Below are 18,927 nucleotides of genomic sequence, written 5' to 3' on the forward strand. Positions count from 1 at the left end.
GCTCCACAAGCCCATGATGGGATGCAATTTAGTCCAGAAGACTTTTTTTTATTCTGGTAAATATACATAACATCACCATTTTGGCCATTTTTAAGTGCAGTTCAGTGGCATTAAGTACACGCGCTTTGTTGGGCAGCTGGCATCACCACTCACCTCCAGCACTTTTTGATCTTCCCCAGCTGAAACTCCATCCCCATGAAACACTAACCCCCTCCCCGTAGTCCCTGGCAGGTCTTACGCTACTTTCTCTACCTATGAATTTGACCTACTCCAGGAACCTCATAAACATGGAATCACGTATGTGTCCTTTTGTGACTGGCTTGTTTCACTTAGCATGTCTTCAAGGTTCATCCATGTTGTAGCCTGTATCAGAATTTCCTTCCTTTCCAAGGCTGAACAATACTCCATTGTTTGGATGGATCACATCTGGCTTATCCATGCATCTGTTGATGGACACGTGGGTTGCTCCTACCTTTGACTGCTGTGAATAGTGCTGCTACTAACGTGAATTCACAACCATCTGTTGGGGGGGGGTTCTGCTTTCAATTCTTTAAATGAAATTGCTGGATCACACGGTAATTTCTACTTAACTTTTTGAGGAACTGTCACACTGCTTTCCACAATGGCTGCAGTGTTTTACATTCCCACCAGCAAAGCAAAGACTCCAATCTCTTCACATCTTCATCAACACTTGTCATTTTTAAAAAATTTATAATAGCATTCAAATGGATGGATGGGGTGGTATCTGCATTTTGATTTTCATTTCCCTAGCGATTGGTGATGTAGAACAGATTTTCATGGGCTTACTGGCCGTTTTCTTTCTTTCTTTTTTGGGAACTATAGCTACTCAAGTCATTTGCCCATTTTCAAATCAGGTTGTTTGGGGTTTTGTTGCTGAGTTGTAGTTCATTATATATTTTGGATACTAATCTCTTATCAGATATATGATTTATAATTTTTTCCATTCAGTGGATTGCCTTTTTATTTTGTTGATAGTGTCCTTTGATGAACAAACATTTTAATTCTGAAGTTCAATTTGTCTGTTTCTTTCTTTTGTTGCCTTTGCCTCGGTGTCAAATCCAAAACAGTCATTGGCAAAATCCAATTATCATCAAGTTTTTTTTCAATTTTTTCTTCTTCTAAGAGTTTTATGGTATTAGCTCTTGCATTGAGATCTTTAATCCATTTTCAATTAATTTTTTATGTGATATGAGGTAATGGTTTAATTTTATTCTTTTGCATGTAGATATTCAGTTTTTTCAACACCATGTTAAAAATACTGTCCTTTTCCTATCGAATGGTCTTGGTGCCCTTGTCAAAAGTTGTTTGACCACACATGTAGGAGTTTGTCTCTGAGCTCTCTGTTCTATTCCATTGATCTATATGTCCATCTTTATGTTAGAACCACTGTTTTGATTTTTGTAGCTTTGTATAAGTTGAAAATTAGGAAATGTGAGACCTCCAATTTTTTCCTCTTTCAAGATTATTTTGGCCATTTAGGGTCCTTCAAAAGTCCACATAAATTTTAGAGTGTATTTTTCTATTTTTGCAAAAAAAATTTATTGCAACTTTTGATTAGGATTGAATTGAATCTGTATACCACTTTAGATAGTATTAACACCTTTATGCAATATTAAGTCCATGAACACAGAATGCCTTTCTATTTATTTTTGTCTTCTTTAAGTGTTTTGTAGTTACAGTGTACAGGTCTCACCTCCTTGGTTAAGTTTATTCCTAAGTATCTTACTCTTTTTTGTGCTACTATAAATAATTTTTTTTAATTTTCTTGCTTGATTTTCTCATTTACTGTACAGAAATACAATTAATCCTTGTGTATTAACTTTGTATCCTGCCACTTTGTTCAACTTATTTATTAGTTCTAACAGGTTTTTTTGTGTGAAATCTTTAGGGTTTTCTACAAATCATACCATGTCATTTGCAACAGAGATAATTGTACTTCCTGCCTTCCAGTTTTAATGTCTTATTTCTTTTTCATACTTAATTGCTCTGGCTATCTCTTCCAGTACTATGTTAAATAGAGTGGTGAAATCAGGCATCCTTATCTTTTCCTAACCTTAGGGTAAAAACTTTCAGATTTTCATGGTCTGAAATACTTTTCAGTCTATTCTTGGGGTTAAAAAACTTCAGGTGGTGTACCAGCTGGTGTGGCTCAATGAATTGAGCACCAGCCTGTGGACTGAAAGGTTGCTGGTTCAATTCCTGATCAGGGCATATATCTGGGTTGTGGGCTAGGGCTCCAATTGGGGGCATGCAGGAAGCAACCAATCAATATTTCTCTGAACACACTGATTGGTGTTTCTCTCCCTCTTTTTCTTTCCCCTTTCCTCTCTCTCTAAAAAATTTTCCCCTTTCTCTAAAAAAACCCAAACTTTAGATGTGTGCTAAGAGTCTATTTTATTAACCTAATTAGCAATAATACTGTGAGCTCAGAAAAGAGATAGAGAAGTATCTGGTGAGCAGAATGTATTATGTTGCATATATTTCTTTTTTTTCCATTGGTTTTCAACAGATCACAAAAGAGTAAAAAATGAAATAAGTTACTAGGAGAGGCAAAAAGTCTTAATCAGTCTTAATCAGACTTAGTCAGTGAGTGAGCATTGCTGAATGAAATATTGCCTTTACTACCATGAATGATTTCTCAGGAAGACTCTAGCCCTCCAGCTTTGAGTATAAACTAAAAACAAAACAAACAAACAAACAAAAACACTTAAAACCAGAAACCATGAAGAAATGAAGAGAGGGTTTTGGGGACCCACTTCACGTCTCTTCCAGAAAGGGTCTTCCTATAGAGTCCTTGCCCCTAGAGAACTATGCAAAAATGTCCCCTTGCACATTTGTTAAAAGATGGAAGGTTGGTCTAAAAATACAAGACAGGGAACTGAAACATTTCAAAAAAGGCAAGACTCGGGACCAAGAAACAAAAAGAGGAAGATAAAATTTTAGTTAGGAAAAAAGAGGAATGGAAATTAATTTTTTTTTTACAAAGAGAGTCCAGAACCTTCCTCCTCTTCCCTGACTACTCCATCAAAAAAAAAAAAGGAAAACAATAGTAGATGGGAAACAGCTCTGAGAAAAGTATGTCTCTACACTGTTGCAGTTGAGAATTCTAACAATCTAAACTAAGAAGTTTGGCATTTTCTTGACTAAAGGTATGTTAGAGCAGAAGGAACTTCTCGCAGAAATGCCCATCCCTCCCATCTCAGGAGGAAAACTGAGGCTGAGAGGCCTCTGGAACTCTCTCAGGGTCAGAGACAGGCTAGAAAATCACTTTCTGACATCTGTCCTGTGCTCTTTTCAGTGGACACCCATGTCAACATGATGTATTCATTGCACTGAATTGGCATCACTCCTTTGAGGTTCCCTGTACCTAAGGTACCAGGTTTACATCCAAGTCTTTGGTTCTCAGAGCAAAGTCCCCAGGCAGCAGCATCACCTGGGAACTTGTCAGAAATGCACATTCTCTGCCCCGCCCCAGACCTACAGAATCAGAAGCTCTGGGAGTAGATGCCAGTCTTAACAAGCCCAAGAGAGAATATTCTGATGCACTAAGGTTTGACATTCACGAGTGCAAGAAGTAATATCCTTTTTCATTCATTACAAGAGCAGAATAATAACTAACATGTACATCATGGTTTACAAAAGAGCTTTTAACCTGCATTGTTTTTTATTGGTGGGGAAGATGGGAGTTCTCCCAAGGTCTCTGTGAGAGTAGAAAGTCAGGGTACTGATATACCTATTTTATGACCTCCAAGATGAGTTTTAAGGGAGGTAACCGATTGCTGGGATGGCAGGTCTAGAAAGAAAAGAACCAAAACTACAACCGAGTCTTCTGCCTTGCAAATCAGCGTAGTTACCCTTAGATAAAACTTAGCACCAGTCACATCTACACAAAACGGTGTCAACCAGGGAAGCCTTTCAGAGCATTTTTAAAGCATAGAATGCTAGGTCCAGGCTGTCATTGTACAGATGAGGAAATAATACTAGGAGCTCCCATGTTCTGAGGCCTTCATTATGATCTCACCAGGTGGGTCTGGATGGGCTGGAATCAGAACGTGTGCTGTCTGTTTCCAGAGCCTGCCTGCCCCAGGAAAGCTGCATGGATTGTTACTTGGTCATCCAGGTCATTAGGGGGCAGCACTGTTTCTGTACTCTATGTTCTCCACTGCATATCTAGTGCCGTTTCTGCTACAAAAAAGCCCTCTCTAGATCAATGGTTATCCAACAAACTCCCCGAAGGATGCCAATACTGCTGTGGACCATACTTTGAATAGCAAGGTTCTAAACAACCCTGCTTTGAAGACTGATCAAGCTGATGTGCCAAGTGAATAAAAACCCAAGTCTTCACTGCCACCCCCAACTAATCACACACACACACACACACACACACACACACGCTCCCTTTAGCACTCTCATCCACATCCACCCTTCCTTTGCCCTCCATTGCCTGCCCTTCAGTTACCTCACACCAGGTAACTCTCATAATGGCCTCCCAGCAGCTCATCCACCCAGTAGGTCTCTTTGGTCTCGGTCTATCCTTCCCCCTCCATCAGATTTACCTTAACAAAGCACCAACTCATTTAAGACAGGTTTGGGATTAAAAATCTTCTTTTCCCCCTCATTGCCTGTAACTCCTGAACTTAGCACCCAATGTCGCTCTTGACTTCCATGAACCAACCTAGAATTTCTGCCTGATCCTTGCTGACTACAATGGCAATTGCTAGGCAGATAGTCCAGAGAAATTCTGCTACAAGTCCAAAGAGGGTTTGTTGTTGCATTGTTTAAACGATGAGAAACTGGGATCAATTAATACGTCCATCCTCAGGAGAAAGATTTTTAAACTGTGGTTTATTCATGCAGTGAAACCCTGCATAAAGTAATTGGTATTTCATTTCACCAGATGGGAGCCTCTCGTACCGGGGTCGTTACAACCGTGGTCTGATTACTGGGCTTTGCCGTTATGCGTGAAAAGTTAAGGGGAATGTATTCTTTAATGTAGTACTCCTACTTTTAGCAGTTGGCCCCAAAGGGGCAACAATATTGATGAGATAAATCTTAAAATCATAAAGTTACAGATGATACCAGCAGTAGATCACTTTTTATTTGAAAACACATAAAGCAATGTACATAATAGTAAAAATAAATAAACCATGCATGAGAATGATACACATTCAATGCAGAACAGTGCTGATGCTAGTAAGGAAAAGATTGAGGGAGATAAATAGGGACTAGGGGAAGGTACGCAGGTCATGTCTGTTGCACCTCTGACTTTGCTTCTTAGAAATTGAGTGAATATGGCAAAATAAGATTGTTCAAGCTGGGCAGTAAGTAGGTACACAAGCATTCTGACCTTATTCTTTGAATATTTCCATATATTTAAATAGCCCATCTGAAAAATTAAAAGCACACACACGTAATTTTTCTAACCAGCACTTTTCTCCACCCTGGCCGTCACCCGTGCGGCTCCCTCGGCCTGGCCCTGGCGTTGTTTATGCCGTGGTAAGGGTGGAGCCGTACGGCCTCATTGGCTCACACTGAGTTGACCTCAGGAGAGATTCTGATCTCTTAGTGCTCCAGTTTCTCTTTCAAAAATCGGGCATGATGATAGTGTTGAGCTCACAGAGGTGTTGTAAGGATCACACATGGCCATTGTATGTAAAGACTAGAACAGTGCCTAGAGCATTTGATAAAATGTCTTGTCATTATCGCCATCACCATCATCAGTATCATCCTCCATCCAGCGCTCCCCAACCTTTTGACACCAGGGACCAGTTTTATGCAAGACAATTTTTCCGTAAAAGACTGGGGTGGGGGACAGGGATGGTTTCGGGATGATTCAAGTGCACTGCATTCAAGCTCACCTCCTGCTGCGTGGCCCGGGTCCTAACAGGCCCTGACTGGCGCTGGTCCATGGCCAGGAGGTTAGGGCCCCCGATTCTACCTTCACTATCTCTACTTATCACCACCATCATTGTTAAATCTCTTTGTCTAGTCGACTTCTATCTGACCTTCATATTTCAAAGAAGTTTACCCTGAATCTTCAGTGTAAGTTAGAGTTATAGGATCCTGTCCTTTTTTGTCCATGCATGTGTTAAAATTGGTATTTATATATTAATATGTGTTTTCACTTTTTCAATATCATTTGAATGTGGATGTTTCTTGAGAGCCAAGGCTGGGTATGTTTTATTTAACTTTTTATACCCATTGTCCCACCTAAACTGGTACAGACTCTGGGTATTCATTTGTGGAATGAACAAATAAATACATAAACCATTTTATAATTTAACCAGTAGGCAGCTATTAAAGTTACGTTTATGAAGAATTTGCAACATGGGAAAAATTGTCTTGTTTCTTTCCACGAAACAAGACTAAAAGGCAGGAAATTATACACATACATACGATCTGAGTTCAGCGCCATACAAACAATAATAACAGAGAACAAACCTACAAACTGAGGGAAAATAGGGGAGAGGCACCTTTGCAACATTGTCCAGCCGCCACCTCCATCAACTTCCCAGACATTTCCACCAGCCACAGTGAAAGCCCGTCCCCAGTGGGCCATTCCTCCCCGTGACCCCCTCCCTGACCGCAGCAGCCACCAAGGAGCTTTCTGACTGTGTAGCTCTACCTGCCCCTGATGGTCCGTGCACAGAGTCACACCACGTGCAGCTTTGTACGTCTGGCTTTCTTCGCTCAGCACGACGTTTTCGAGGCGGACCTACATTGCAGCATGTATCAGTTCTTCATTTCTTTTTATGAATAATTATATGCATAGACCAAAATTTGTTTATTCACTCATCCACTGATGAACATGTGGCTTGTTTCCACCTTTTGGCTGTTGCCAGTAGTACTATTATAAACATCAGTGTAGCAGGATTTGATCATCTGCTTTCAGGTTTGGGGGGGTGGGTACCTATCTGGGACTGCACCTGCAAGGCCATCGGATGAGTCTATGTTTCTTTTTTTAAGGAGCTGTAAAACTGTTTTTCAAATCGGATGTACCCTTATACATTCCCACCAGCAACATGGGAGTCCCAATTTCTTTAATCAACAGAACAAACAAGTGAGCAAAATAGAACCAGAGACGTGGAAATAAAGAACAAACTGACAGTGACCAGAGGAGAGTGGGGAGGGGGCTGATGGGGAAAGAAGGGGAAGGGTCAAGTCAAGGAACATGTACAAAGGACCCAGGGACAAAGGACTGAATGTGGGGGGCAGGGTAGGGCAGGGGAGAGCAATGGGGGGGAAATGGGGACAACTGTAACTGAACAACAATAAAAAATATTTTTCAAATAAGAGTTCCCATGTCTTCACATCCTTGTCAACACATGCAACTTCCTTAAAAAAAAAAAAAATTCTAGCCCTGGCTGGTGTGGCTCAGTGAATTGAGCATGGGCCTGTGAAGCAAAGGGTTGCCAGTTCGATTCCTAGTCAGGGCACATGCCTGGGTTGCAGGCCAGGTCCCCAGCAGGGGACACATGAGAGGCAACCACGCATTGGTGTTTCTCTCCTACTCCTTCTCCCTCCCTTCCTCTCTGTCTAAAAATGAATAAGTAAATAAAAATTTTTTTTAAAACTTCTAGCCATCCTGGTGGGTATGAAATAGTACCTCGGTGTGGTTTTGATTCGTGTTTCCCCGAATGACTAAGAGTGTTGAGCACTTTTTCAGACGCTGGTCGGTCATTTGCGTATCATCTGCAGGGAGAGGTGTCTTCAAGTGCTTTGCCCTTTTTTAAAACTGAGTTGCTTGCCTTTCTGTCATAGAGATACAGGCATTCTTATATCGTCAGGGTACTAGACCCTTAGCAGTTACGTGAGTTTAAAAGATTTTCTTTTCACTTTACTGGTCATGTCTTTTGATGCACGTAGGTTTTTCATTTTGATGGAATCCAGTTTGTCTCTTTTTTTCTTGTGCTTTGGTGTCATATCTAAGAACTCATTTCAAATCAAAGGTCTTAAAGTTTTACCCCTAATTTTTTCTTAGAATTTTGTTGCTCTAGCATCCATATGTATATGTGAGCCTGAGTTGCATTACAAATGAATTTTCTCCTGAACTGTCCTTTCCCCACCACCAGACGTCCATGGTTCCTGCCAGGCCAATGGCAGTGCGTCCATCTCCATCCAGCCGCTCTTGGCTCAGGTCTCTTTCACCACCTTCCACCGCCCACTGCTCATGCAGACACATCCTCCAATTAAAGTCTCTGCCACATCCAACTTTGTGGGCTTCTTCTCGTGCCATCTGCACCTGAACAAAGAGCACTACTTGGGTGGCTGGCTGTTGGCTACAGCCCTGTGCCCACCCCAGGACACCTCAGATGCCACACTCGAATGGTAAGTGATGTCAGAGGTGGGAGAGGACTATTTATGGCCCCCGTGCCCCGTATGAAACCGCATCCGGCAGGCACTCACCCCTCCTCCTCCTAGTCACCACACCTCGGGTGGAGAAATGGGAGGGGACGGCAGGTAATGGTGGTAGTGAATTCTAGCTTCTCACTCCCCAGAACAGCCCCAGCCCATGGCTGCCATGTCCTAGAGGTATCTGAAAATGTCTCACAAGCACTCTGTCCTGACCCATCCCAGGCAAGCATTCCATCCCAGGGCAGACTGCCTCTGAGACATTCACACTAAATCTACGTCTAGTCACAGAGTGGTTTAAAGCACCTAGGCTACTGAGGAAAACAAGAGTATCTGCCTACTCCAGGGTTCAAAGGGCATCCCCTGAGTCACTTGAGGGAGCTTTTCGGCAAGTGGACATATTGAAGATCCTGGCTTCACCTCTATTTCCCCAAAGTTTAGTAGGCCTGAAGCTGTAAAAACATTCAATCTGCTGACTCTACACTCTAACAAAGATATAAAGTGTCATCGTCAATGACATTATTACTTCCACGTCTCATTAGAAATGAAACTGGTCTATTCTTTGTTCACTTGGAGATGGTGGTGAACTTGGAGGGTGAGGGAGACACTCATACCTGACCTCCGTTACTCGACACTTCCTTTTCAAAAAATCATTTGTTGTTTTTAAGCTTTCTTGCTGTGACTCTGTGCCCTGTTGTGTTATCCTGACACATGCAACGAGAACTGTGGTAATAGTTTGTGTTATTTCTATTAAGAAGGCATGCTTTTTTATAACTGTGCTTTTTTTCTATGGGCATCTCAGTCCAGAGCATTGTCTTTAACCTGAAGATGTAAAATCCTAGAACTCACTCATCTATTTTAGTAGGTCACAGGAAGCATGCAAGCCATAGAAACCACAGTCACCAAATGTGACTGTATTGAAAGAAAGCAAGAATTTACCTTCTCAAGTGTCAGCTGAACAAAGCCATCACAGAAAAGTAAAGAAGTGACAAGGGGCATCGAAGCAGCCCCGGCTGTCGGTAAACCGTGCCCGTGTTTCTGCCTGGGCAGCAATTCTCCCCAGCCACGCTCTTCCCCGTGTTTTCACCTGGGTGAGCATTGCCATCCGTGGAGGGGCCTAGAGGTTCTTAGAGCAAACTTGACCTTCAGCTGCAATGGTCTGACCCCCAACTCCGCTGCTGGCCTTCCGAGGACAAACAGCAAGAGTCTAAACTTCCCGTGGCCAGCATGTGAACTTTTTGGTCTATGGAAGAACTCAGTGTTCCCTCGCCACTCTGCCAGGTCACCTTGAGATGACCGCTGCCGTGACATTTATGTGATCATGCTTGGTCAGCGGGCACACCGGAGACAGGCACTGGGGACATGCTTTCCCCCAAGTCTGCTCCAAGGACCATCCTCCTCTTGCAGACTGAGATTTTCAGAAACCATGAACCCAGTGCCACAGGTGGATACGGGAATCTCAAGCTTCAGGAAAAGCATCTTTCAATGTATATAAAGGATCCTTAGGTGTATTTGCCCTGGTTCCCAGTTTTCAGACTATCTACATGGAACATATGAGAACAAATTTTTTTAAAAAGTTGGCCCAATAGCTGTGTGGTTACTTGCCCTTCTCCCCTAGATCCACTCTGAGCCCCAGGAAGTGACATCAATGGGATACATCGCCCAGACTCCACGCCACTTCTCTGCCCATTGGGTTCAGTAGCTTGCAGGCAGGAGATCAGAGTCAGCTGAAAGTTACGGACTGTCTGCTCCTGCTCTGCTCTTTCTTTCATCGCTAATGCTCTAGGAGTGGCTGCATCCTATGACCTTCACCTCTCAACTGAAGCTGTTGACGGGGCTCAGGTGGTATTGTGGATTCTGTAACCCTTCAAGCATAGGGCTAAAAGCTCCCGCTGCTGCTACTCACTGGGCACCTCACTGCCTGAGAATGCTTTTCTGGGCGGGTTTAGTGGTAAGAAGTTTCCTCAGCCTTGGTTTACCTGGGAATGTCTTAATTTCTCCCTCACTCTTGGACACGTCTGCCAGATTTAGGATTCTCAGCTGACTATTTCTTTCTTTTAGCACTTTAAATACGTTGGCCTATTGCCTTCTGGCAACCAAAGTTTCTGATGGGAAATCTGCCGCTAATTGTAATGAGGATCCGCTGTACGTGATGAGTTGTTTCTCCTTTGCAACTTGGAGATTATCTGTGTGTCTTTGTCTCACAAATGTTTGATTACAATGTGTTTTGGTATGCGTCTCTTTAAATTTGTCTCATGTGGAGTTCATTAAACTTCTTGAATATTTATATTTATGTCTTTCTTCAAGATTGAAAAGTGTTCGCCATTATTCCTCCAAATATTCTCTTTGCCCTTTTCTCTCTCTTTTCTCCTGGGACTCTCACAGGTTCCTCGAGCTCTGATCGCTTTTCTTCAACCTTTGTATTTGTTCCTCAAATGCACTGATTTCCTTTGTCCTACGTACAAGTTGGTTGAATCTTCTACCTGCTCAAATCTGCTTTTGAGTCCCTGCAGTAAATTTTTATTTGTTATTATTTTTTCAGCTCCAGAATTTCTTTCTGGTTTCTTATCAGGTTTTCTATCTCTTTACTGATATTTCCATTTCTCCATGCAGTTTTCTTGACTTACTCCACAACTTCCTTTAGTTCTTTGAACATCTTTAGGACATTTCTTTTAAAGACCGTGTCTAGTCAATTTGCCATAAGATCTTTTTCAGGAACAGTTCTGTTGATTTCTTTCTTTTTCCTTTGAATGGGCCATACTTTTCTGTTTCTTTGTACACCTTGTGATTATGTTGTTGTTGTTGAAAACTGGATATTTGAATCTAATAATGTGATAACTCTGAAAATCGGATGTTCCCTCTTCTCCAGGGTTGGATGGGTCCTGTGATATTTTTTATTGGTATAAGTTGTATCTGTGTCAAGGATCAACCTCAGGTGTGAAATTAAGGTCTTCTTGGGTCTTTTCTGAGCCTCTGCCTTTCCCTGGGTGTGTGTGGTCACTTTCTAAGTTTCCCCAGAAATGCAGTTGCTGTTAAATGCCCTCGTCTCTAAGGTTTGGCTGCCAAAAGGGCGGGGTGGGAGAGAAAAAGAAAGGGCACTGGCCCTTTAAGCCTCCTGAAAGTCATTTCAGCCAGAGGAGGAGGGGCTGGCAGCAATGGGGGGAAATGCAACAGCATGGCTGTCTGCCTGTTTGTCTGCACCTCTGAGATCAGAAGCAGGACCCAGTGGGCAGAGCACATCCTGGTATTTTCCTACCATGGCTCCCGCAAGCTGTGGGCCAGCTGCTCCAGGAACCTGCGCCAGGTTGCCTGAGGGCAGGGTGTGGGAGATGGGCAGCTGCTATTGTATTAAAAGCTCAATTGACCAAAGTTAACTGCAATTAATTATGCAAGCCTTCAGTAGACTCAAGAGTTCCAAAATAGTTCAATCAGACTGGCTCTCCCAGGAAAATTGTTGGTCTAGGCCGGGAGAGAGATTCCTGGTGATTCCTGCTGCACCGTTTTCTCAGTGGTGTTTTCTTTCGAGAAAACATCTTTCTGGGAAGTAGGACCTGTAATGACCCTTCTTACCAAGGGCACCTGTGACCCAAAAGACCATCCAGCATTCCCTTTCATTAAAATGCTCTCTTTAATGGAATTTCTAACCTGATCCTAAATCCAGGATGCCACTGAGACCAGGGCACACTGTCACATAAAAACCTTATCATGTTTCCTCCACTGTCACCAACAGCCTCCCTTAGCACTGATCCTCTAGGAAACGAAGTTCTCTTGTGCTACATTCATGCAAATTATCACGAGCTGAGGAGGGTAGATTTCTAGATATAGAGACCCACAAGGTGAAGAAGCCCAGAGCCGTTAGACTCAGGAGCAGATTACAGGGTGTGCCCAACTGACTCTTAAGGTTGCATAAGCAAGATTTCAAAATTAATCCTACTCTGGAGACCTCGACCTAGTGTACAAAGTTCCTGGCTGGAAAAGAAGAACTGTATAGCATTCTTTTTTTTTTTTTTTCTTCAAACCTTTACCCTTACTCTTGTATCCCCGCCTTCTCCTTCTGCAGGAAACTTTATTTCCTATTTCTGCACACCCAGTTCCTACCTCCAGATCTGCTCGGTTCTGTTGCTGAGAAGCCTGACGAACCAGTGCCCCTTGGAAGAAGCCATCCACTGGTGAGTTGTGGCTGCTTTTTCCATCACTTTAGGAATCATAGGCTCAGAGCATCTCAACTCTGGGGATGCAGAGACTGGAAGCACCCTGGGGGTCTGCATAGCCCAGGAACTTGGGGATGAAAAGGTGGGAGAAAGGGCTGGAGGATGGTGTCTTCAGCAGAATTGTTACGAGAGAATGAGGAAGTGCAGACCAGGGTGAGACCACCCTTCAGGGCTCAGAGGATAGCAGAAAGCCTGCTGCAATAGAAGAATCAAGAAAGTGAGGACAGCCAGGTATGGCAAGACCACTCCTCTCACTCTGTCCCTCCCAGCCCCCAAGGGCTTAAAAGGGCTGCAACTTTCATCCCAGAATTTTCTCCCCGTCTAGTCCTTATTGTATGTGACAGTTCAGGCTCCCAACCAAAATATGCCTCTTGCCTCGATTCAGGAGGTCCACAGAGACTGAAGAGAGGGATTTATTTTTCTGAGAGGCAGTGTTTAATTGACTCTGGATGAAGTGTCCTGACGCCTGAAAGTGACACCCAGACTGGTGCATTTCAGCCCCCTTGCTAAGTGCCTGCTGCAGCAGGAGCTGAGTGGGCTGGAGTGACAGAGGTGGTAAAGAGGAAGCGGCTGGCATCTCAGAGGCCAGTGCAGGTCTGCAACAAAGCCCAGAGAGCACACGGTGGGAGGCTCTGGGGCACTCGACCCCGTCCCACCCGTCAGCCCCTGTCTGAATCATCAGAGCAAGGTGCGGGGCTGTGTATTTCTAACTGACAGACTTCCTGTATGATACTGAAGCCCAGCATCGAGTACCACTGCGGCAGTCCTCATTCTCCCGTAGGAAGGAGGAGACTAAGCCCTGACTGAATACGGCCCAGGAGCTTGCTGCAGTTAAGGGGCTAGGCATCCCGGTACATTCATGTGTATCAGGTCTCCCTCTGGGTTACCTGCGAGTCCAGTCCACAGCGGGGCATTCTGTTTCTCAGCCACTTGCAAGCCTGCGAGTGCTCTCGTATCCAGTTATTCAGTGGATGTCACTTAGTAGCCACCATGTGCTGGGGTGGGTTCTGGGGCACCATGGTACCTCATTGCAAAGTCAAAGATCTCTGCCCTCACGGAGCTTATGTTCTGGTGCAAGTGTTGTGTGTGTGTGTGTGTGTGTGTGTGTGTGTGTGTGTACATGTGCACACGCACACACGTGCAGTTGTACATGCATGGGTGGAGCACGCTCATGTGGATGAGTGTGGATTCTTAGGCATGGAAGAATACCTAGAAAACCTGTTACCTGTTCTTCTGCACCCATCTCTGCTCTCCGATCCTGGAGGTGGAAGCCCCTGGGGGCTTTCGAAATCGAATAGCCCAGGGTTCCATTCCAGCTCAGCCATTACTTGCTTTGTGAATTCGGGAGTTATTTGATTCATCCATGCTTGCGTTTCTTCATTTGTAAAATGCATAGTTATCTCACAGATTTGTTGCAAAGATTAAATGAATCAATGCATGCAGAGTATGCAGCATAGCACCTGAAACCTAAGGAGAGGTCCATTAATAATTATCGTTGTAATTCTTCAGGTGGATACATTTGTTTTCCAAGCCTGATCAGAGGTCTTGTTTAGAACTACAGATCTCAAGAAATCTGGCTCAGTGGCATGAAATGCAAGCTCTGGGAAATGGATTAATCACAGGAGAAACTGAAGAATATACACACATATAAAAAGATGTGTACGTAGATAGAAACAAATTCATAGCCATGACCAAGAAAAAAATGAATATGCTTGAGAATCAGGCCGAATGATGTTAGATGTCATATTTTCATTGGTGCCCCTGTAAGCCAGGTGCCACTGTAAGAGCTGGAGACAGAATTGTGACCTAGTTCTTGACTTTAAGGGGCACTCAGGGTGCAGCAGATACAGTGATAAGTGCTGATTAAGAGCTTTGCACTGTGTCATGAGATGACACCAGTGACCAGATAGAGGAGGCTCCAGGGGGAAGGGGAATTTGAGCATGAGGTAGTGGGAGGGGGAGGAGGAGGGGCTCACCAGCCGTTCCAGGCAGAGGGGTGAACACATGCAAAACTATCGAAGCAAGAAGGAAATGGTGAGTTCAGGGGGAATAGAGAGAAGATGGCTGTGTCTGGAGCCTGGGGTCTGGGATTTGAGAAGTGATTAGACATGAAGCTGATGAGATGAGAGTTTAGAGAAGGCGAGATGAGTCGTCTGGGCTTTCCCTTTGAAGTCCCATCCAATACACATCACAGAGCTCCTGGAGGTTTCCGGCCAAGACATGCACAATCTGATTTCAGCTGCAGAGAGGACGTGGTGAAAGGGGGCATGGCCAGGAACAAGCTCTGAGACCACCTCAAAGCCAGAAGTGAAAGGCAGACAAGGCCAGGAAGTGGCAGTTGAAAGACTTTCCGAGGGGATGAGTCTCAGGGGTGTCTATGAACCAGAAGTCAGATGACATCATAATGACGATGCAGAGCGTCTCTGCACCGGGTGCGGGTGTCTTTGTCTCCAGGAATCTTTACGGCAGCCAACATAGTCAATCTCTTATATATAAAGAAATCAATCGGTGAAGGAGTAATTAGCCCCAAATGACCCAACTTGTAAATTGGAGGCAGGATTCAAATCTAGTCTGTTTGGCTCCCATGGCTTGGTTTCTAATCTAAAGAGGAGGGGACCGGGATCATGCTAAATTCCACTTCTTAGGTGATGGAGTAAAAGACAATAGCCAAGATTAGGAATCCACAGGTTGAAGCAAGTTTCTGTCTGGGGCTGTTGCCGTGGGGTAAGTTGAATTGGAGGTACCTGTATAACACCCGCTTTGCTCACTGTTGTAATGCTAGTGCCTAAAACAGAGCATGGATCCTAGTAGGTGCTCAATAAACATTGATTAAATGAGCAAATCTAAGGGGAGATACATAGTAGGCAACAGAAAATTCTACTCTGAGGTGTGGAAGTCAAAAGATGGGACCAGAAGACAGAGCCTCAGAAAGCGTTAGTATTCAGGGGACTTAGAACCCTGAGATTAGGTGACATGACTCAGGAAGGACGTTGGAGCAAGAATAAAGAGAAAAACGGTGAAGAGGTAGGAGCCAAGGATGGTGCCTGGGCACGGGAAGAAGGCACCAGGGAAGAAAATTCACAGGAAGCAGTAAGGCAGGAGCTAACCTCCTGGAAACCAAAAGTTTTATATGGAAGAAGTTATCAGAAGGCGCAAAGGCTCAGTGAGGATGAATCTGAAGTGAAGCCAGGGCATTTATAAATGGGGTTGTGGCCCTGGCTGCTGTGGCTCCAAGGGTTGAGTGCCGGCCGAGGAACTGAAAGGTCACTGGTTTGATTCCCACTCAGGGCACGTGCTTGGGTTGCAGGCTGGGCCCCCGGTTGGGTGATCGATGTTACACATCGATGTTTCTCTCCCTCTCTCCCTCTCTCCCTTCCTCCCTCTCTAAAAAATAAATTAAAATTTTTTTAAATAAAATCTGGGTTGTCATTGCAACCTTGGCAAGAGAATAAGAGGATTTTGACAAAATGATGAAAGCAGAAAGTTGAGAGGAGTATCGGGAGACTTTCAGCTGCAAGTCACTGAAAATGCGCCTTATCTTGGCTCAACCACAGGGGCTGACTGAGCACAAGGGTGGGTATGGGACTGGGTGATATTCGGACCCTGCTTAGATTTGCTCCAAGCACCAAGCTTGGTCCCTCGGTCATGGTCCTAGGCACCAAGTCCTCGAAACACAAGCTGCAATAGTAGAAGGGTCTTACATCTCTCTTATCAGAGAAGAGGGTTCCCAGAAGCCCCTGACCAGAGTCTCCTTCTGATTACCATCCAGGAATGGGTCCCCTGCAGAGGAGGTAGAGAAAGCAAGTGTCCGGCATATTCGCCCATGAGAGCTGGGCTCTGGGGGAAGGTCAAGGGTGTTGGCAAATGGTGGCTGGGGAGATGACGGGCTTCTGCCACTAGGAATTAAGGGAAGTGATGAACCAACATGCGTGTTTTCAAGGGGACGAGGCAAAGACAAAGACCGGGTACTGCTTAAGGGGGCCGATTCATACCTGGTATTGGAGCAGCTATGTCATATGTTTCCGTCTTGCTTTCTGTTTGCAGGGCACAGGGAGATGGGTGACGATAAAGATGTGCTGGCCGAGTTCAGCCACAACATGCTGTCCACAGCTCATTCTCTGCTTCCAACGAACATCAAGGGGTACGATGAGGACACCACCTCCCCCTTTGACTACGGGGAAAGTGAACCCTGCAAAAAAGTTGACGTGAAACGTATCTCAGCCTGGCTCCTGCCCCTGCTCTACTCGATGGTGTTCATCGTTGGTTTTGTGGGCAACCTGCTGGTCGTCCTCACCCTGATAAACTGCAAGAAGCTGAAGAGCATGACTGACATCTACCTGCTCAACCTGGCCATCTCCGACCTGCTTCTCCTTCTGACTTTGCCAGTGTGGATCCACTCTGTCACCAACGAGTGGGTCTTGGGGGGCGCGATGTGTAAAGTCATCACAGGTATATACCAGGTTGGTTATTTTGGGGGAATCTTCTTCATCATCCTCTTGACAATCGACAGGTACCTGGCGATCGTCCATGCTGTGTTTGCTTTAAAAGCCAGGACGGTCACGTTCGGGGTGGCGACGAGCGGGGTCACGTGGGTGGTGGCTGTGCTGGCCTCTCTCCCAGGAATCATCTTCACTGAAGCCAAACTTGAAGACGATGCTTACTTCTGCGGCCCCTATTTTCCAGTAGAATGGAAGAATTTCTATTCGATAATGAGGACTGTCTTGGGCCTGGTCCTGCCTCTGCTCGTCATGGTCGTCTGCTACTCAGGGATCCTGAAGACCCTGCTCCGGTGTCGGAACGAGAAGAAGAGGCACAAGGCGGTGAGGCTCATCTTCGTGATCATGATCGGTTACTTCCTCTTCTGGACCCCCTACAACATCACTCTGATCCTGGACACCTTCCAGGTGTTCTTTGACGTGAGTAGCTGTAAGACCGCCAGCCAGCTGGACAAAGCCATCCATGTGACGGAGACCCTGGGGATGACGCACTGCTGTGTCAACCCCATCATCTACGCCTTCGTCGGAGAGAAGTTCAGGCGGTATGTCTCCGTGTTTGTCCGAAAGCACATCGCCAAACACCTCTGCAAACAATGCCCGATTTTCTATCGGGAGACCGTGGATCGAGTGAGTTCAGGATACACCCCTTCCACTGGGGAGCAGGAGGTCTCAGCTGGTTTGTAAATGAGCAGCTGTTGGCTTGTTGTTTTCAAAGGGACATAGCAATCTCTATATGATAGTACACCCTCAGGGTTTGTTGAAGTATATAGGTCTGCAAAGTCTCTAAAGCAAGTACCCAGGAACCTTGGCCTTGCATGCACTGAGACAGACTCACATCACTCCTTGCATGGCTGATATGTCCTCAGGGAATATTCCAGAACAACTGCAGGCAGAGACTTGGACTCTGTAGCAAGCGTGTCTCAATTCCCGGACAATGCCTCGACAGCCTGTGTTTGGTCCTCCCCGCAGTCCACACCACGCCTTCCCTTGCTCTCTGAGTCTAGCAGTCTCTTTAATCAAGTACGCAGTGAGACCACTGTGGGCAAAGGAAGTGAGGGTGAGCAGGGGCGGCCGCAGCAGAGAGGAGGGGGGAGTGAGCACGGCTGAGCCTGGATGAGGGTGGAAGTCAGGGGTTTGTTCCTTCAGCCCACCAAGTACCGGTCCCTAGCCCCATCTCCCACCCCTGTTTGACTTTGAAGGCTCCCCCAGGCCCTGGAGAGCTCAGGAGCCATCATCACTTTCTGACAGCTTTGTTTGAGCCCCACGGTCCTCTCCTCCATAACTTCATTTTCGATTTATCCTGCTTTATCTATACCAACCACTCACCCTGCTGCTGCAATCCAATAGATTCCCGCTGTCCCCATGTTTCTTGGGCCAATCCCCCTGTACAAAAATGTGTACAAATGTTCGTGTATGAAATAGGCGTAATCTATAATGAGATGAAAAAAAACCCTTGTTTTGTTTTTCCAGGGAGAGGGGAGGGTTGGAGGTAGAGATTAGGAGAAGGGGTGGAGACAGTGAGTCCCCCCATCAGGGGTACAGGGCCATAGCGAGAGAGAGAGCAACCCTGGCTCAGCAGTGTGGGCATCATTTCTCCAAGCGAAAGGCTGAGGGTTCGATTCCTGGTCAGGGTACATGCCTGGGTCGCAGGCCAGGTCCCTGGCTGGGGGCTTGCAATGGGCAACAGATTGGTGTTTTTCATTCTCTCTTTGTCTCCCTCTTTTCCCCTCTCTCTAAAATATAAATAAAATCTTTAAAAAAAAAAAAAAAGGAATGAGACCACCCCAGGCCCCAGGAATGTTTCCAGAATGAGCTAAGGGACAGGCCAGGTCTCAGGTCTATTGGCT

The 18,927-nt window shown here is 45.2% G+C and overlaps 1 protein-coding gene across 1 annotated transcript; it reads left to right on the plus strand.

Annotated features, from left to right (window-relative positions):
- Nucleotides 1-12,224: 12,224 nt before the first annotated feature.
- Nucleotides 12,225-18,850, plus strand: CCR2 (C-C motif chemokine receptor 2). The gene is made up of 2 exons (XM_037129962.2): nt 12,225-12,542; nt 16,629-18,850. Exon 2 carries the CDS (start codon nt 16,640-16,642, stop codon nt 17,762-17,764), a length of 1,125 nt encoding a protein of 374 aa, XP_036985857.1. The 5' UTR covers nt 12,225-12,542; nt 16,629-16,639; the 3' UTR covers nt 17,765-18,850.
- The last annotated feature ends 77 nt before the right edge of the window (nt 18,851-18,927 follow it).

The sequence above is a fragment of the Artibeus jamaicensis genome, unplaced genomic scaffold, assembly GCF_021234435.1.
Source record: "Artibeus jamaicensis isolate MK-2021 breed Jamaican fruit bat unplaced genomic scaffold, CSHL_Jam_final contig_519, whole genome shotgun sequence".
Classification (NCBI taxonomy): domain Eukaryota; kingdom Metazoa; phylum Chordata; class Mammalia; order Chiroptera; family Phyllostomidae; genus Artibeus; species Artibeus jamaicensis.

Excerpts from the sequence above, each read along its gene's own strand:
- CCR2 (XM_037129962.2), top strand. The coding sequence starts at position 16,640 with ATGGGTGACGATAAAGATGTGCTGGCCGAGTTCAGCCACAACATGCTG.